At 43.8% G+C, this 21,439-nt stretch overlaps 1 protein-coding gene across 1 annotated transcript in view; it reads right to left on the reverse strand.

The window, feature by feature from the left end:
• The window catches only part of mib2 (MIB E3 ubiquitin protein ligase 2), a 173,406-nt gene that overhangs the window by 130,018 nt on the left and 21,949 nt on the right, over positions 1-21,439 (reverse strand). Inside the window, exon 3 of the mRNA XM_078238623.1 lies at positions 10,737-10,908. Within this exon, the coding sequence (XP_078094749.1) occupies positions 10,737-10,908 (172 nt within the window). The remainder of the gene's footprint in view (positions 1-10,736; positions 10,909-21,439) is intronic.

The following is a 21,439-nucleotide window of genomic DNA, read 5'->3' on the forward strand; positions in this document are numbered from 1 at the left end:
TCGAACCCGGGTCCTTGGTGCTGAGAGACAGCAGTGCTAACCATCTCTCTCCTTAACTATGCAAGGCAGTGCTAACCACTGTGCCACCGTGTCGCCCTAGTGCAGGTTAGATTAATTGCCGTGTTAAATTGTCCTTCAGTGTCCCAAGGTGCGTAGGTTAGGGGGATTAGCCGGGGTAAATACATTGAGTTACAGGGAGTCAGTGCAGACTCGATGGGTCGAATGGCCTCCCCTGCATTGTAGGGCATCCAGAAGCTTTAAGATGGAGTTGGTAGCTGGGGAATGGTGTTTATAGAGAGGACTGAAGACAGTGGTTTCAGAATTCCCAATTTTTAATTACAAGAAATTTCTGCTCATCCGACGCTGGATGTCAGACAAGCAGCCAGACAAACTGGAGAAAGTTGAGGAGTCGAGAGAGCTGGTCGTGAGCTGGGTGTCATCGACGTACACATGAAAACTGACACTGTTTTTACATCCTGTCGCCAAGGGGCAGCGTGTGCCAATGGAACAGGAGAGGGACAAGGATAAACATTTCAGTAACTCCAGAGCAAACAGCGCGGAGGGAAGAAGTGAAGCCACTGCCTGAGGTTTTCCAGCCATGATTAGACAGATAAGGATGGACCCAGGCAGATGAAGACCCACTCAACTGGATAATGATGGAAAAACATTGGTGGAGGCTGGTGTGTGTCAAAAGATGCAGACAGGTGGAGAGGCACAAGGACTGATAGTGTATCTATTTCACAGTCACATTGGATGTCATTTGTGACTTTGACGAGAGCTGTGGCAGAGGCTGAAAGCCGTTTGGAGGGATTCAAACATGGATTCTGGGGAAAACAGGCATAAATTTGGGAAACAACACATTCATGAACTTTGAAGAGTAAAGGGGGGTTAGACATGAGGTGGTGGTTTAACAAGTATGGAGCAGTCACACTACACTGCCATTTACAAGTAGCATGTGCATTCTTAATATAGCTTTCCTACTGCAAAGGTGGATCTGAGTTTCCATTCAACTCTGAGGCAACAGCCTCCGCGAAGTGAGTTACTAACCCAAAGCAGTTGACCCTAACACAAGCTATCAAGTGTCTCAGAGCAGTTCAGTTACGTCACATGGGAGAATTTAACCAAATAATAGATAAAAGTGGACCTTGCAAAGAGTTGGCAATCCAGATATTAACAACAGATAAAGTTAATGTTCTAACCAAAGTGGGGGAGGATAATGTTATAGATTTTTGATTTAACTTGTCACATGTATTAGTATACAGTGAAAAGTATGGTTTCTTGCACACTATCCAGACAAAGCATACCGTTCATAGAGAAGGAAACGAGGAAGTGCAGAATGTAGTGTTACAGGCATAGTTCGAGTGTAGATAAAGATCAATTTAATGCAAGGTAAGTCCATTCAAATGTTTGACAGCAGCAGGGAAGAAGCTCTTTCTTGAGTCGGTTAGTACGTGACCTCAGACTTTAGTACCTTTTTCCCCGAAGGAAGAGAGAATGTCTGGGGTGCACGGGGTCCTTGACTGCTTTGCCGAGGCAGCGGGAAGTATAGACAGAGTCAATGGATGGGAGGCTGGTTTGTGTGACGGATTGGACTACACTCACGACCTTTTGTACTTTCTTGCGGTCTTGGGCAGAGCAGGAGCCATACCAAGCTGTGATACAACCAGAAATAATGCTTTCTATGGTGATCTGGACTAAAACCTTGCAGCTTTCGACCATTTCTACTTCATCCCCGTTGATGTAGACAGGGGCATGATAGAGCATGAAAGATAAAGCGCTAAGCTTTGCAAAGGAAAAACATACAATGGATAATGATGAAAAGACGTGTGCAGTAACAGACAGATCAGAGGACCAGGAACATACATCAAGTCAACACACTGGCAATAAGGAAATATCAAAAGTGAATCACAGAAGGTTCTATCAAAGAACATCATAAAATATACATTTTATCACTGATGAAGGAGGCAGCGCATCAAAACCGGAGGGTGGCGAGGAGAGGCGACTGAAGTCTTTAGAAGAATTGATATCAATTGCATTTTGACTGCAGAGCAGAAACATAAAGCACCAAAATAAAATAGCCTCTGTTCTTTTTTTTTACAACTGGAACTGATGATTTGATCAAATGAGGTCAGAATGCCTGAGAGTTAACCAAGAGAAAAATGGTGGCTTACTGTGAACATGGAAAGAAAATGTGCTTGATTTCAGAAAGCGAATTATTTTTTCTCAAGATGCAACTAGCATGGATGATTTTAAAGGAAAGTGGGATAACTATGTGAGCAAGAAATAGAGGGATTTGCTAATGGGTTCGAGGAGAAAATGTGGGAGGAGGCTCATGCAAAACACAAACATCGCAAGGACCTATAGGGCTGAATGGCCTGTTACTATGATGTAAACTCAATGCAAATCTCTCACAACCTGTTTCAACCAAAGCATTACAGAAAATCATTCTCATTTTGTTACTAGAATAAACCTCCCTCAGACATTGCAACAGGAGTTGAAACAGATTAACAAATACAGCTCTCATGGTCTTTTCTTTGTGTTTCAAGCCTCCTAAGGGGGTACGCCATAGAAACTCAGTCATTACAATGAGCTTTACAACCATTGGACTTTCTGGTTACCTTTCTCCACTCTAGCGCCTGCCATTTCATGATGCCCCAGCAACAACATCACAAACTGGCTAAAGTAGTTCATTAAACAGGCAATTTATTATTCAACTATGCTAACACTCCCTCCCAAGTGGAGACGCAACATGAAAAGAGAGAAACAGCTCCAGAAAAACACACAAAGCTTTTATGTTTGTGACAAATGCCTTGTGCACAAATAATGCTCTGTCCCCAAATGATGAACCTGTGAAATTCATATAAATCACATCAGTCTCTGTGTATGATATACACTATTTAATGCTTTATATTTCTTTGACAGGACCGATCAAAGACCACATTTCCAAAATAGGTTAAAATGTTCAATTGCAAAGATTTCCATTCATCAGAAGATTTATTTTCCATTGTCGATAGGAAGAACAAATATTTGTCTCTAGAGTTCACTTGCAAATGTCCGGCAGTTATTCGCCATTTTTGGTGCAAAATATTGTCAGAGACCCAAATGAAACCAGAAAACTTTAGATATGCTACCACGCTGATCAACAGCTTGAATGATGAGTTAACATCATTCTGAAGGGTTCTGAAGACTGTGGAGGAACAGAGAGATCTTGGGGCTCATATCCACAGATCTCTAAAGGTTGCCACTCAAGTGGATAGAGCTGTGAAGAAGGCCTATAGCGTGTTAGCTTTTATTAACAGGGGGTTGGAGTTTAAGAGCCGTGGGGTTATGCAGCAACTGTACAGGACCTTGGTGAGACCACATTTGGAATATTGTGTGCAGTTCTGGTCACCTCACTATAAGAAGGATGTGGAAGCGCTGGAAAGAGTGCAGAGGAGATTTACCAGGATGCTGCCTGGTTTGGAGGGTAGGTCTTATGAGGAAAGGTTGCGGGAGCTAGGGCTGTTCTCTCTGGAGCGGAGGAGGCTGAGGAGAGACTTAATAGAGGTTTATAAAATGATGAAGGGGATAGATAGAGTGAACGTTCAAAGACTATTTCCTCGGGTGGATGGAGCTATTACAAGGGGGCAGAACTATAGGGTTCGTGGTGGGAGGTATAGGAAGGATATCAGAGGTAGGTTCTTTACGCAGAGAGTGGTTGGGGTGTGGAATGGACTGCCTGCAGTGATAGTGGAGTCAGACACTTTAGGAACATTTAAGCGGTTATTGGATAGGCACATGGAGCACACCAGGATGATAGGGAGTGGGATAGCTTGATCTTGGTTTCAGATAAAGCTCGGCACAACATCGTGGGCCGAAGGGCCTGTACTGTGCTGTACTGTTCTATGTAACATTCTGCTGCGTCGTGCACTAATTATTCTCACCAAATATTTTCTTCCAGTCAACTACTGTGCACTTCTCATCTTTGCACTGGTTCCCAATACCCCTGCCCATTGCCAAAACTTGCAGCCTCGGAGTCTAATCACAGCAAAAATCAGAGAAAAAGGAAAAATAAGCTTCCATTTCTCCAGCGCCTTTCATAACCAACAGATGTCTCAAAGCATTTTACATCCAATTAAGTACCTTAAGTGTGACTGTCATAATGTGGGAAATGAATCAGCCAATTTGTGCACAGCAAGCTCCCGTTAACAGCAATGTGACAATGGCCAGATAATCTGTTTTTGTGATGTTGATCAAGGAAATATTGGACAAGACATTGGGGATAATTCCCGCACTCTGCTTGGTAATAGTGTCACGGGATCTTTTACTTCCCCTTGAGCAGCAGATGGGCCTCACTTTAATGTCTAATCTGGAGACTTCACCCCCGACAATGAAATGCACCTCTGCACTGCAGTAAATAAAGTGTCACTCCCCCCCTACTCTTTCCATTTATTTTATCCCCCCTTTTCTCAATTTTACCGCTCTCCCACCCACCCACCCCCCCCCCCCCCCCCTCCCTCCACATCTTCATCTGTCACAGTTTACCCTCTGATTTCAGCTTCTCTGCCGTTTGGCCATTCACACCTTCTATTCTCTCTATGGACTGCCATTTGTAGCCTTTCCCCTGGTTTCTGTGGCTATGACTCATCTTTCATTCCCTCCCCCTGCAGTATAAATATCTCCCACTTTCTCTGCCTTTTAGCTTTGACAAAGGGTCATCTGGACTCGAAACGTCAGCTCTTTTCTCTCCTTACAGATGCTGCCCAGACCTGCTGAGATTTTCCAGCATTTTATCTTTTGGTTTCAGCCTTGATTTTTGTGCTTAAGCCCTGGAGTGGGACTTGAACCTGGAACCTTGTGATTGAAAGGTGTGTGTGGTGCCAACTGAGCCACAGCTGACACTAAAGAGAGAAATAACCAACAGTTTTAACTGTGTTTGACACTTGAAAACTGCCTTGAACCCAAACGTTCACATCTTTGTGTAATTTTCAGCTCAATTAGGGGATATTCTCTATTATTATGCTGTATTTGTATTAGACTTTTATTACGGGTGCAGGGTCCTGAGATATGGCCGTTCGACCTAAATACAGCATAAAAATGGTAAAATCTCATTGGTGTCCTATTAGCAAAGTCAGTTGGCAGAGGTCATCTCAATGCGCTAAAAATAGACATTTGCTGGGATATGCAAAGCTAAATATAAAGGAAAATATTAGCAAACCTTCAGAGCTCAATGTACCCAGAATCACAAATTAACAATTAAGGATTGCCCTGTTGTTTCTTATCAGTTATTGAATATATTAAAGAGAGTAGGAATCAGGTTAGTGCTCCAATATGTACGGAAAGAACAATGACTCCACTCACGTTATCATGATATCTGCAGGCAGTGAAATCTAGGCTGCCCGTTTTACTCTGGTGAAAAACAACCTAAATCACATCCTTCAGTGCAGTATTAAAGTGACATTAATGCATCTGCCCCTTCTGGATTTTATCTCAGTCCATCCAGCAACCAGTCTTCTCAGTCTCACAATTTGCTTTTCCCACATTGCTGGGAGAAAGTAATCCAGATAATCCATGACAGTTGATGAGCAAGCACTTGCAGCTCATATCTGACAATGACATCCTCCCGACTAAATATCACCATGGATTAGTGTTTCCAAGTGCGGCATCAACACCGACCCCCCCCCACTCACCCCCCCAATAACCATCCTTTTTCTTTGAGATGAAATTATAATGCTATTTGGGACAATGAACAAGCCACCATATAAGTAGCTTTAATGCTTTGTAATTAGTTCTGAACGTTTTATTAAAAAGGCATTTAAGTATTTAATGAAAATGTGTCCCATAATTTGGCAGAGAAGCACTCTAAGGAATGCTGGACAAAAGAGTCAGCACCATAAATTACTTTTGAAAAGAGTATTAGCTCATTGTTCCAAGTAGTTCCAAGACAGGGCGGCAGAGTGGCAAGCACTGCTGCCTCACAACACCAGGGGCCTGGGTGCTCTGGTTCCCTCCCACAGTCTGAAAGACGTGCTGGTTAGGGTGCATTGGCCGTGTTAAATTCACCCTCAGTGTACCCGAGCAGGCGCCGGAGTGTGACGATTAGGCGATTTTCACCGTAACTTCATTGCAATGTTAATGTAAGCCTACTTGTGACACTAATAAATAAGCTTTAAAACACTAGTGACAGAGTGTTTCATTTCCTGTGTTCCAATTTGACGTGATTCTAGTTTCTGTCATGTATATATTCTGTTCTTACAATCCCAACACAATCCACTAAATTAGAAACACACTGTGGTACCAGTTTGAAATTTCCAATTGAAGACTCCCATTCAGGTGAATCCCAGTTTCCATGCGCAAATTAACCCAGCCACCAGTATGAAACTGTGGTCTAGCATTTTCCTTTGGAAATCTCCCCGTGTTCAGATGGTCTGAGGGGTTCAGTGTAGGGAAAGTAAAATGAACAGGATGGCCAACCACCTGCCCCCAAACTCATCACTCAAAGTTTCTATTTCACCTGCACGAGCAAGGATACTGCCCAGAGTGGCTTTTGCTACCAAATAAACCTGTTGGACTTTAACCTGGTGTTGTTAGACTTCTTTCTGGATGATGACAGGGAAGCAATGCTTTGGGCACCAATTTTCTATCTGCTCCAAATTTCCATACCAAAAACATGACGGGTTAGAATACAACCTCAAGGGACTGCTGTAGAAGGAGGTAGCAGTGCTTCATAGAATCCTTACAGTACAGAATGAGACCATTCGGCCCATTGAGTACTGACCACAATCCCATCCAGGCCCTATCCCTGTAACCCCATGTATTTAGCCTGCTAATCCCCCTGACACTAGGGTCAATTTAGCATGACCAATCAACCTAACCTGCACATCTTTGGACTGTGGGAGGAAACCGGAGCACCCGGAGGAAACCCACGCAGACACGGGGAGAAAGTGCAAACTGCACACAGGGAGTGACCCGACGCCGGAATCGAACCCGTTCCCTGACACTGTGAGGCAGCAGTGCTAACCACTGTACCACCATGCCACCATGAAAGAGAGGCAAGTACAAGGATCTGGCTGCCTCTCCTTCTTCTACACCATCTCTATTTTGATCCAATCAGATCCATGAACACATGACCCATGTGTCACGTTTATGGGATGTCCATCCTTTAAAAATATTAATTTCTCTGGCGCTACGATGAGCTTTCTGCTGCAGAAGCACTGTGTTTTCCTCCTTCAGTGTGATGGGCTTTGTCTGCAGAGCAGATACCACTGGGAGCCGGCCTTGCTCATGTAATTGTCTCCAACAAAAGAACCGAGATCATGCCAGGGTCAGGCTGACATCCCACTCCAGTTCACTTTGGGTGGGAGCAACAAAATTCAGGAACCTGCAATTTGGAAAGGATATTTGGCAAAAGCATACAGTTCCCGTAAAGTGCTGGACTCATTGACTGACACAGAGCAATATTGACAGTCGACCGAGATGCGGTCCCTGAACATTTCATTGTTGGGAAATATTCTAAAAAGTATTAAATCGGCTTGATAAAAATTTGTTGATTATCACAATAAAAGACCATTATTTTCCGAATGTAAGCTGTAGGCTTTGTTCAAAACAGAAACAGTAGGGCCGCTAGTCACACAGACACTAATATATTAAGTCAGCGAGATAGTGAAGAACCAAGCAGATGACCAGAAAGATGTTCATCCACACAAAGGTTATGAACAGCACAGAGATAAGCTACAATCTGCTCTGGGATTTGCCTTTGGCTTTGAAATAACATGGCATCAGAAACTGTCATGCCTTTTTAAAAAAATTATGAAGAAATTCAGAATTGGGGAAGCAGACCTTATTTCAAGTCACAAATATCGATTACAATACCCCAGATTATCCATAAACAAAGGCATTTATTCTGACAACCTGAACAGTCAAACCACTGCAAGCTTCAACCATACAGGATCATACAGACTAACATTAAAAGATACATGACTGGATGATGAAACAAAGCAATGATGCTGTGATCATTCATGTGAGCCACACTGATAAAGTTACCCTCGTTTAGCACACATATAGGTGCACAGTTACAAAAAACAAATTCTCTCCTCCCTAACCCAGGAACAATTAAAATGCACTTCTCACTAAGATCTGCTAACTCAGTGCAGACTGAAGATTAAAACTGAGATCTTACCAGTCAGTCTAGCCTATTTATTTACTGAGAATTATATTACAACACTTGCACTGGAAATATTAGGATCTGCATCCTCAAGGTTTCATTACGGTACTGTAAATGATCGTAATGCATCAGTTAATGCTAATTTTTATTGACAAAAGAAATAGTATGGAACACCTTCTCAATATATAGGATCTATTTTCCTCAAACTTCTTTAATTTCTCCTTTCCTTGCCTGAGTGCTTTACTGGATTACTATTCATATATAAGCCTTCATAGCAAGATTTGAAAACTGTGAAGTATGCCGGCAGGACAGGTCAAATGGCTTCCTTCTGTGCTGCAGCCATTTTATGTCTTAGGCCCTGATCCTGTTCTTATCTGATCTCCATACATGCACTTTCTAGCAGGGAGTCACTGAATTACCATCAGGATGGGAGCTCTGGCTATACCAAGGGGTTTATTTGGTAGCAAAAGCCACTAGCTTTCAGAGCGCTTGCTGCCCCTTCGTCAGGTGAATGGTGAGGGTCAGGTGAGGGCTTGCTGCCCCTTCATCACCTGACGAAGGAGCAGCAAGCGCTCCGAAAGCTAGTGGCTTTTGCTACCAAATAAACCTGTTGGACTTTAACCTGGTGTTGTAAGACTCCTTACTGTGTTTACCCCAGTCCAAAGCCAGCATCTCCACATCATATACCAAGGGGACCAAAGTCAAATTTAACATCCTAATGCTGTTTGTTGGTAACTCAGCATTAGCCAGGTACAGAATCAGGTGCGAGGGTGCCATGGTTCTGTCTGGCTATTTACTAAACCATATTAACGTTCAGTTCTCAAAACATTGCCTTATCCAATGAAAGACCTCATGAAGGTTAGTTATCAGCTTCACAAATGAAACTAATAGTCCCTTACAAAGTGCAAGTTCTTCAAGATGATCTTTACTCCTTATGTAGTATGTATCCTCCAATAAAGATTTAATTTTTAATAAATGGAGAATAAAGGTTGGTCACTAAGCAAGCTTTGCCACCAGCATTTCTGATTTACAACTTTAATTAGGAAGGTTACTGCACAAAGGAGAATTGCAAAAGCAGCGCCAACATTATGCTGACATTTTCTTTGAATCAAAAAACCTGGCTGCATATCATTTGGAACAAAAGCATGTTAAATTGTCAAAGCCGATGACTCCTATCTGGGTTGCATTAACCCACTGGAATTAAAGTATCCAGGTTTTTCATTTAGCTTTCAGACATTACAAGTTTAATTCTTCTGCACCGTAATCCTTTCACATCTGGTGATAAAGGCCGGTACACAACACTGACAGTCATTTAGGATGTTCACATTAAGTTCCATCATTTAATGCTTCACTGGAGACCCAGAATTTACCAATCACTCGATTCCATGCACTTTCAAATGTTTAAAATCAGATGTGTCAGTAGGAGTTTAAAAAGATATTTCAGGAATTTACAAAATTGATTAAAAGAGGTTATGTTGCCTTACATTCTCTATTCTATAACTTACCTTTTGGAAAGTGCAGGGATGGAAACTACAGATAATGAGATGTAACATGTAAACAAAGAAAAGGAATGGATATTCGGATGCAACTGCACAAAAATGGAAAGAGACACACTGGCTGCAGCAACACATATAGGTTTAGGACAACACAGTGCAGACCACAGAGAAGGGATGATAAAGTGGTCTAAACACTGCAGAGGGGTCACAAGGAAGGACAGTGCATGACTCTATGCAGAGTTAATATAATAACTCTTCAATCAGAATGGGACAATAACCAAACAGAAGTAGTTCAGGCTGCATGGTCATTACAACAGTGTGATCCTGGCTTTACTTTATTGGAACACAGGCTTACAATTATTTCCAGGTAGCTACTATTCTCCAATTTATGGATTGTTACTGGTAAAGGTAAATGAACAAATGTTTGTTTCCTTCTCTTCCATTCTTATGATCTGGGTTATGATTCCGTACACATCACTGCCCGCCAAAACCTCAAATAGTCACAATTCATCCGTGAGTCTACAGACCCCTCCGTCAGCAGGGTATTTGATCATAATGAGGGAGTAATAATGAACCTGATCCTGCCTCTTGTAAACCTTCCAACAGGGTAGCTATCAGGAATGGGAAACCTTCCTGGACCCACACATTAACCAAAGAATGAATCATAGATTTCCCTGGTCAATATGCCTCAGCGTCACACCAGGCAAAGAACAGACAACAAGAGCATTTAGGATCCACTTTTTAAATTTGCTTCTCCAAGATTCTGACAGATACAGTGCACAATATTGAAAACAAGAAATACCTGATCCTTCCTCAAATACAACATGCGCTCGGAAACAAGAGAACAACCGCTTTCTGATTTCCAGCCCCCTGCATGTTACTGGTACAACCGGGACACAACAGAAGCAAGGGTGAACATTCGAGAGAATGTATTAACTTTCTGTATCCGCTACCACCTTCTCAAAGACAATTAGGGATGGGCAACAAACATTGGACTTGCCAGCGATGCCCAGATCCCATGAAAGAATAAAAAGGGAATGTATTCAGGACTACTGTAATTCTGATAGAGTGGGAATGAGACAAAGCTAGTTACATACGCTTGTGAATGTGCAGTCTCATAGCGTTCAAACGAGTGAGTAAGATCATGCTTGTTGATCATGTAGCACTGTGTACATAGATCGTAGTCAAAACACACTTGGCATTTCCATCGCATTCCCATGATCCCATGCTTCTTGCAGCAATCACAGATTATGTTGGGATGGCGCACACCTAAAAGCAAAGCAGAAAAATATCAATCATTACATGGCACCTTATTGAACATCTTCTAAAAATCTATCTATAAAATCGATTAGAATCCTTGACCTGTTAACATTGTCAAAGCCCCAGTTTACTGAAATCTAAGGGTAATGCTGCAGAAGTATTTAAAGCACGTTAATCTGATCGAAAAGCAGAGTACTGCTGGTGCCGAAGATCTGAAATCAAAACAGAAAATGCTGGAAACCCTCAGTAGTCATGATGTGGAGATGCCGGCGTTGGACTGGGGTGAACACAGTATGAAGTTTAACAACACCAGATTAAAGTCCAAATCTGTTGGACTTTAACCTGGTGTTGTTAAACTTCTTACTGTGTTTACCCTCAGCAGGTCAGGCAGCGTCTATGGAGAGAGAAACAAAGTTAGCGTTTCAGGTCGATGACCTGTCATCAGAATTGGCAGAGTTAGAGATGTAAAAGGTCTTCAGCAAGGAGTGGGCGTGATAGGATGGTCCGTGATATGACAGGCGAGATTGAATGACAAGAGAGTTAGTTTTATGCGGCCAACACCCTGTTCCCACAGCTCCTCTCCAGCAACCTTACACCCCCTCACTCCACACTGTCCAAATGTCCAAACACTCCTTCCAGGTGAAGCAGCGATTGACATGTTCATTTCTTTTAATTTCAGCTATGGTATTCGCTGCTTACAACGCAGTCTCCCTCCATTGCGGAGGCCAAACACAGACTGGGTGGTTACTATGTGGAACACCAACGTTCAGTCTGCAAACATAACCCAGAGTTTCCAGTGGCCTGCCATTTTAACTCTCCACTTCACTCTCACACTGACATCTTTGTCCTTGTGAAGGGCTGTTCCAGTGAAGCTCAACACGAAGTTGAGGAACTGTGCCTCTTTTGATTAGGTACTCTACAGCCTTCTGGACACAACACTAATAATTTCAGATGGTAAAGCCATTTGCTTTTGCTATTCTGTGGTGTTTCGGTTTTCTCTTTTTTTGCTTTCAGACAGCAGCACACCTGTCCTCATGACATTATTTTCTTATCCCCATCACCAGTCCCTTCGGCCCTGGAAGACTAACTTTCCCATCATTCAACCTCTCCTGTCTTCCACCCGATCACAAATCTTCCTTTTGTCCTTGTCCCACCTGCCCCCGCTTAAAACCTATAACATCGCTACCTTTTCCCAGTTCTGATGAAGGCTTATCGACCCAAAACACTAACTCTGTTTCCCTCTCTCCACAGATATCACCTGCCCTGCTGAGTATTTCCAGCATTTTCTGTTTTTATACCTGTCAATCTTATTTGCGATGTGGAGATCTAATCAGTATTCTGCAACTTGATTTTGTGTTTGTGCCCTGTTTGAGAGCACATTTCCACTCCATCTGACGAAGGAGCAGCGCTCCGAAAGCTTATGGTATTTGCTACCAAATAAACCTGTTGGACTTTAACCTGGTGTTGTGAGACTTCTTATCTTATTTGCTCTCAGGGTTGGAGCTGCATCCTACAGGCCTGCTACAACAATCACTGCTGAAAAAAAATACTTGGCAACAGTGCCTTCAGTTTCTTCTTCCAAATCGTTAATGTATATTGTGAAAAGCTGTGGTCCCAGCACTGACCCCTGAGACACACCACTAATCACCGGCTGCCATCCTGAAAAAAATCCCTTTATCCCACTCTCTGCCTTCTGCCAGTCAGCCAATCCTCTATCCATGCCAGAATCTTACCCTTAACACCATGGGCTCTTAACTTATTTAACAGTCTCCTATGCAGCACCTTGTCAAAGGCCTTCTGGAAATCTAAATAACTCACGTCCACTGGTTCTCCTTTATCTAACTTCCTTGTTACCTCCTCAAAGAACGCCAACAGATTTGTCAGACATGACCTCCCCTTGAAAAAGCCATGCTGACTCCGTTCTACTTTATCATGCACTTCCAAGCACTCTGCGATCTCATCTTTAATAATGGACTCTAAAATCTTGCCAATGACCAAAGTCAGGCTAACTGGCCTATAATTTCCCATCTGCTGCCTCCCTCCCTTCTTAAGCAGCGGTGTTACATTAGCTACTTTCCAGTCCTCTGGGACCCTCCCTGCCGCCAGTGCTTGCTGAAAGATCACCACTAATGCCTCCATAATTTCCTCAGCTATCTCTTTTAGAACCCTGGGGTGTAGTCCATCCGGTCCAGGTGATTAATCCACCTTCAGACCTTTCAGTTTCCCCAGAACCTTCTCCGTAGTGATGGCCACTATACTCACCTGTGCCCCCTGATTCTCCTGGAGTTCTGGCATCCCACTGGTGTCTTCCACCGTGAAGACTGATGCAAAGTAACTAATCAGTTCCTCTGCCATTTCTTTGTTTCCTATTATTACTTCTCCAGCCTCATTTCCAGTGGTCCAATGTCTATTTTTGCCTCTCTCTTACCTTTTATATATTGAAAAAAAAACTCTTCCTATCTTCTTTTATATTACTAGCTAGCTTACACTCGTATTTCATCTTCTCCCCTCTTATTGCTTTTTTAGTTGTCCCCTGCTCGCTTTTAAAGGCTTCTCAATCCTCTGGCTTCCCACTAATCCTTGCCACTTTGTATGCCTTTTTTTTTGGTTTTATGCTATCCTTGACATCCCCCGTCAGCCATGGATGCCTCATCCTCCCCTTATCGTGTTTCCTCCTCCTTGGGATGAATTTCCGTTGTGCCTCCCGAATCTCCCAAGAACTCCTGCCATTGCCGTTCCACTGTCTTCCCTGCTAGGCTCCCTTTCCAATCAACTCTGGCCAGCTCCTCCCCCATGTCTTTGTAGTTACCTTTATTTAATTGTAATACCGTTACATCTGATTCCAGCTTATCCCTCTCAAACTGCAGAGTAAATTCTATCACATTGTGGCCACTGCTCCCTAAGGGTTCCTTCACCTAAGTTCCCTAATAAAGTCTACCTCATTACACATCACCAAATCCAGAATTGCCTGTTCCCTTGTAGGTTCTGTCACAAGCTGCTCCAAAAAAACCATCTCTCAGACATTCCACAAATTCCTTTTCTTGGGATCCACCACCTACCTGATTTTCCTAGTCCACCTGCACATTGAAGTCCCCCATGATTATTGTAATATTGCCTTCTTCATATGTCTTTTCGATCTCCTGATTTATTTTCTGCCCCACATCCTGACTACGGCTAGGGGGCCTGTACATAACTCCTATCAGGGTCTTTTTACCTTTGCGATTCCTCAATTCTAGCCATAGAGATTCTATGCCTTCTGATCCTCTATCACTTCTTGCTATCAATTTAACTTCATTCCTTACTGATAATGCAACCATGTTTCTTATATTTAGATTTTATCCGTTTCCATCTTTCTGGCTCCCCCATGTTTGAGTCGCTCCAATTGGTTTTCCCGCCCTGCCACAGTGCCAAAACAGCTCTTATCAAAGCTACAAATGACATCCTGTGTGACTGTGACAAAGGTAAACTTTCCCTCTTTGTCCTTCTCAATGTCATTCACCACACCATCCTCCTCCACCATCGTCCAGCTGGGCGGGATCACTCTCTCCTGGTTCCATTTTTATCTATCTAATTGTACCAGAGAATCATTTGCAATCACTTCTCTGCCTGTTGCTGCACCGTTATCTCTGGCGCTCCCCCAAAGATCAGTCCGTGGCCCCTCTATTTCTGATTTACATGCTGTCCATTGACAATGTCATCAAAGACATGGCATTAGCTTTTCTCCGTGTACACTGACAACGCCCAGCTCCACATCCCCTACAGCTCTACTGGGATAAAGGGGTTATATGTCTGAACAACAACTCAACCACAAATCCAAAGTGGCAGCAGACACTCTCTTGTACCCGGTGGGAGAATCCATAGATGAACCAATATAGAAGATCTGCAGCAAAGTCAAACAGATAATAGACAGCCTGTGGCCCCGACGATATTCCAGCTGGGACCTTCAAAACTGCTAGAATTGTTTTCACAAGAAATGCCCCCCCATCCGCAACTTGCAGAAACGTGTCATTTACAACTATCTTCAAGAAGGAAGATCAGTCACGCTCTGGAAACTATATAGAATCATAGAATTCTACAGTGCAGGAGGCCATTCGGCCCATCAATTCTGCACCAACCACAATCCCACCCAGGCCCTATCCCCATAACCCCATGCATTTACCTTAGCTAGTCCGCCTGACACTAAGGGGCAATTTAGCATGGCCAATCCACCTAACCTGCACATCTTTGGATTGTGGGAGGAAACCGGAGCACCCAGAGGAAACCCACGCAGACATGGGGAGGACGTACAAACTCCACACAGACAGTGACCCAAGCCGGGAATTGAACCCGGGTCCCTGGTGCTGTGAGGCAGCAGTGTTTCACCACCGTGAGTGAAATATGATATTTCACTCATGTCCATAGCAGTGAAAATCCTGACACACATCATGCATTCTCCTGATATTGCCCATTCCCTGTGGCTGAGGAAAGCCTCCCACAGAAAGTGTGGCTTCAGATCTTTGAGAGGAAGCTACAACATGGTCTTTGCTGTCAGGCAAATCCAAGAAAAAAGTGTTGAGAACACCACCAGGAACTTTTCATTGGATTCATCAACCTGACTGAAGCATCTGACTCAGTAGATCGTGCTCCAAAGATTTGTATGTGCAATCTCATCACAATTCTGCAATTGCTTCATGGTGATATGACTGCAACTGACTAGGGTAGGGAATCTGAAGCAGATACCTTCAAAATCCAGACTGGTATCAAACCCCATATTATTTACATCTACCGGACAGTAGCTATTAACTTCAAAGATCAACGGCACCTCTGTTATCGATAGTAAACACCGTCTTGATGGGAAACTTTACCTTCAGTCTCCTGAACACTGTGCCTCTCACCCCCGACCTTGCTGCTTCCCTCTCCAGAATCCTCACTGCGAATGAGGGCTCTGGAAATGAACAGCAAGAGGTGGGAATAACTGCAAATTGGAGAGGCAGCGGGATAAGAGAAAGTCAAGGAGTAGCAGAGGCTGAAAATCAGAAGCGAGGGGGCCGGCAAGTGGCAGAGGGTGCAAAGCAGAAAGTCAGCAGCGAGAAATTGGGTCACAGAATGGCAGAGGCTGCAAACTGGAGGGTTGGCAGCCAGAGAGGGGGTGAACGAGCAGCAGAGGCCACTCCAAATGGCATCAATCAGGTCACATGGCCACCTGGCAGGAAACAATCAAAACTCCTGATGCAAAATGTGTGTATGTGCGACCAACAACGGGTAAAGCTAGCTTCTGGTTGGCAGGTGAGATGCAACATTGCCGAATGCAACTCAGACTTTTTAGTCCGGTTTGAAGGTAGCACTGGCACAAACCGGTACAAAAACACGCCGCCTGAAGGTACAGCTGGACATGCAGAGCTCTGACTCCAGCAATCAGACTTAGAATCAGAGAATCCCTACAGTGCAGAAGGAGGCCATTCAGCCCATCGAGTCTGCACCGACCACAATCCCACCTAGGCCCTATCCCCATAATAACCCCATGCATTTACCTTAGCTAGTCCGCCTGACACTAAAGGGCAATTTAGCATGGTTAATCCACCTAACCTGCACATCTTTGGATTGTGGGAGGAAACCGGAGCATCCAGAGGAAACCCACACAGACACGGGGAGGATGTGCAAACTCCACACAGAGAGTGACCCAAGCCGGGAATTGAACCTGGATTCCTGGTGCTATGAAACAGCAGTGCTAACCACTGTGCTACCGCGCCACCCCTCACACCAGTGTTCCCAAAACATGTGTCCAACAAACAAAATGGCATAAATTACACAGCTGCAACACATGGTTATGAAAGACAAACTGAGAGTCCCCAGAACGGGTTTGTGCAGACCCAGCTTTAGGCACAGACAGAGCAGAATGTTTAAATTACTTAGCTGGTCTGCGTTTTTTTTTTACACTTTTGTACAGCAAAAAAATGGCAAGTGATTAAGCTCCCAGTTGCTTAAAATAGCTTGAAGTATTGTTTCTGGGTGAACTTGCAGCTCTGATTCAATGTTAATCTGAGGCAAAGCTCAACAGGTGCCAGAGTGCAGAGGACAGGGAAGGTTGCAAATGAGGTTGCCTTATGATGGTAAGTCCTGTGATAGTTTTGCAGTCAGGTTAACAGCAGAGCCCAGGATGGCATTAATGTTTCGCAACCTCATTTGTCTTCCTCTGACACGAGTAAGTCATTTAAAAAAAGCACTTGCGGAAACATGAACCAGCAATCGAGAGGGCACACGGTTTATTAAAATGTTCATGCAGTGCCAACATCTTACCAAGAATGTGCACATTTCCACTGAGAGCTCTAATAGAAGCATGTCCCAGTACGAACTCAAACATAGTTCAAGGGAAATGGCAGGCAATACAATGGGACCTCCAGGAAAGAGTATTCAGCGTGTTCGAGGAGGAAACAGTGCATGTAACAGACTGAGTAACAGCACAAAACCCAAGCTCGCCCACACTGTACAGATTTGACTCAAAGGGGATACTGAACAGGATGTCACATCACTGCCCATCTGCATTGCTGGATTCCAATCTTTATTTTTGCATCACAGAATCTAACTATCTGAACACTTCACAATATTATTTGCACTCATTTCCTCCAATTCTCTAATATTAACTATGCCGCCTATTACTAAAAGTAGAAAATTACCGCACTTTGATTCGGAGGGTTTGCTACCCAAAAAATCTGATCGGGTGATCAGGAGCGTAACTAACTTCACGAATATCTATATAGGTAACGAGAGTAAAATCATGTACATAAAGGGCGGCACAGTGGCTAGCACTGCTGCCTCACAGCACCAGGGACCCGGGTTCAATTCCAGCCTCGGGTCAGTGTGTGTGTGGAGTTTGCACCTTCTCCCCGTGTCTGCGTGGGTTTCCTCCGGGTGCTCCGGTTTCCTCCCACACTCTAAAGATGTGCGGGTTAGATCGACCATGCCATATTGATCAGGGGGATTAGCAGGGTAAATATGCGGGGTTACAGGAATGGGGCCTGGGTGGGATTGTGGTCGGTGCAGACTCGATGGACCGAATGGCCTCCTTCTGCACTGTAGGGATTCTATGAATATTGTTTCATAATCTAGTTTACAGTTATTGACCCAGAATGGTTTGGGCTCATGGATGTGTTCCCTGTGCCTGAATGATGAGGCTTTAAGCTCCCCAGATATCTTGGCATGAGGCCAGCTGGCGAAGCACAGAGCAAGATCAGCTCACTACCAGTTCACAGCTGCTGTCAGGAATGAACCCACGGCTTGGATCCGGGACCAGAGCCAGTCACCAGGAGGAGGGTGGGAGTGGAAGTGTTGGGTAGGAGGGAGAAAAGAGGGAGCAGCAATTGATTTTTTCAATGAGAGAAGCACTACTTTTCCCAGTTCCACATTCAAGCAAATTATTTATCATCTTGGTTGAGCTTAGCAGGTGATGCCTTCACCCATTCAACTGCGACCAGCCAGGGCAAAATTAGTCTTGTAAGAGAGGGGGCTGACAACAGGCATTAAGCCCTTGACTTGCTAATGCAAATGTCCTAATGCCCATTTCAGATGTGGTTAAAGGGCACATATTCTTATTTCCTTACCCAATATAGTGGATGATGAGTTTCCAGATACAACTGTACAGACAATTTGTACCCGAGATATTGAGGTCTTCATACTGAAAAACTAGGGAACAATTTTGAATTCTTCAACCATTTTCATTGCTTGCAGGTATTAATCTATCTATACCAGATAGCAAAAGAGTGAGCTTTTATATTTAAAAATGTTCACATTGAGACAGACTGTTAACTAATGCTGTAAAAATTTATCATTTGCAATTAAAAATAATGAAGTTAAATCAAAATCAGTTTCCTAGTCTGTAGCTTGTTAATCATACATTTAAATATTAGATCACAGTCGAACCATTAATAATTAAATCCAACTCAATGACCAGGGGACCCACAGGCTCAGGTAGCACATTGGTTTTACTGTCCCTACGCTGAACCAATTTCAGTGGCGTTAGAATACTAGGATGGCGCCAATCTGATCAGATTTTCCTTCCCTTCATGCACCCTCCCTGCCCACTCCAAAACAACAAGTTAGGTTGCCCATTATGGTGGTTACAAATTACAGATTACTGGATTATTGAATGCAAGCACTGTACTTCCCCGCATGTAGCTTTCCGAGCATCAAGCGGCTCCCTAACAGCTCAGTGAGTTTATCTAACAAGCAGCTGAATCAGGTATGATTCCTGGTCTGTGCTAAGTCCACAACAAAAGCATCACAATTCGCCTCAGCATTCTTGGTCGATGTAAACCAGCCATTCCCTTAAACTCTTGAACTGACCACTGCTGGGGGTGAAAGCATTGGGATGTCAGACAAAGACAGGACTGAACTTTACTGTGATGTGTCTTGCAGGAGAGGAGGAGAGAGAGAAAATTCTCACACATAAAAGCATTATGATCTCAAAGGAATCGGGATTACTTTTATTCAAACCAGAAAAAGAGCATTATTACCCTGTATCTACGAGGCCTTGTGGCACAGCAATGGTGCCGAGGTGGTAATACCATCACAACTGGTCCAGAAAAAACCCCATGCTGTACCTTCCCTGGGGTTATTTGATGGGGACAGTGTAGAGATTTGATTTATTGTCACATGTATTCGCACACAGTGAGAAGTATTGTTTCTTGCACACTATACAGACAAAGCATACTGTTCATAGAGAAGGAAACAAAAGTGCAAAATGTAGTGTTACAGTCATAACTAGGGTGCAGAGAAAGATCAACTTAATGCAAGGTAGGTCCATTCAAAAGTCTGATGGCAACAGGGAAGAAGCTGTTCTTGTGTCGGTTGGTACATGACCTCAGACTTTTGTACCTTTTTCCCAACGGAAGAAGGTGGAAGAGAGAATGTCCGGGGTGCGTGGGGTTCCTTAATTATGCTGGCTGCTTTGCCAAGGCAGCGGAAAGTGTAGACAGAGTCAACGAATGGGAGGCTGGTCTGCGTGATGGATTGGGCTACATTCACGATCCCTTGTAGCTGCAGAGCAGGAGCCATACCAAGCTGTGATACAACCAGAAAGAATGCTTTCTATGGTGCATCTGTAAGAGTTGGCTTCAGTTTAATATCTTAAGGGCAGCACGGTGGCACAGTGGTTAGCACTGCTGCCTCACAGCGCCAGGGACCCGGGTTCGATTGCTGGCTTGGGTCACTGTCTGTGCAGAGTTTGCACGTACTCCGTGTCTGCGTGGGTTTCCTTTGGGTGCTCCGGATTCCTCCCACAGTCCAAAGATGTGCGGGTTAGGTGGATTGGCCATGTTAAATTGCTCTGTAGGAGAGTCAGTGTGGATAAGATAGACCGAATGGCCTCCTTCTGCACTGTAGGGATTCTACGATTCTATCTTATCTGAAAGACATTGACAGTGCGTAGGAACAGGAGTAAATCGTGTTGCTGCGTGAGCCCGTTTTCTCTCTCTCAGTACTACATTGGAGCATCAACCTAAAATTTGTGGCCTTCACCAGTGAAAGCTAACTTTTCTTCTATTGTTTGGATCCATTTTTGTTTCCAAGAGCCAACAGTCTATAATTATTTTACTACCTTTCATAATACACGATTGTTTTTATGATAGATAGAATAAGGTCCAGGGAATGACATTTATTACACAGTTCAGCTTCTCAGGAGAACTTCCCTCTGGTGATATTTCAGTCCATTACCAGGGACCGCGATCTGCACCACTGGACACTGGCACCAAACATTACAAAATAACTGCATTGAATCTAGCGGGTTCTGCCTGAACTAAGTAACAGAGTGCATTTACAACCAGCCGAATGACACAGTGTACAGTGAAGCAACACATCTCACTACATTATAACAAAACTAAAGAGAATGCCAACATTATCACTTCACCTTATCTGGAAGAATGAGAATTAGGCGAGAAAATGTTTGAAAGACAGGGAGATTCACCTTGATGGAAAAAGCACAGCAGAAAAAAAACTTTGACAGGATGGAAAGTTACAATCGGGAAGTTATGCTACAGTTGTACAGGGCGTTGGTGACACTACATCTGGAATACTCAGTACAGTTCTGAACTTTTTATTGGACTTCAATTCTAGGCTCACGTGAAGTAATAATTGACTGTGGTCTTTGCCCTCTATCTCTTTCTTTCCCTTTCGCTCTATTACTGTGTGAATGTACGATTCAGAGAGGTTAGTAGGCTAAAACTGATTTGGGGTAATCCACTTCCACGATGGGAGAAGCCCGTAGAAATGAATCGGTGGGCATTGGTAAGTAAGTTCAGAATTTCTGGTAGAAAGCAGTGTAGATGAGGGCCAGGCAATTTAAACCTGGGCACAGTGCGATTTTGCTGATGGAAATGGCAGGCTACCTATGTTTCAGGTGGACAGAGCAACAATTACAGGTTCCACCAGCTTGTGGGCAGGAGGGGAAATCACATGATGTAACTCCCACTTCTCCCCCTTGGTTTGGACGAAAGATGTACATTCCTGGTCTGGATTTTTGAGAGGATTAATGTTGCATCCATCAATGAGTTTCAGAGCCCATTCCTCG

The sequence above is a fragment of the Mustelus asterias genome, chromosome 22 (genome assembly GCF_964213995.1).
Source record: "Mustelus asterias chromosome 22, sMusAst1.hap1.1, whole genome shotgun sequence".
Taxonomy (NCBI): Eukaryota; Metazoa; Chordata; class Chondrichthyes; order Carcharhiniformes; family Triakidae; genus Mustelus; species Mustelus asterias.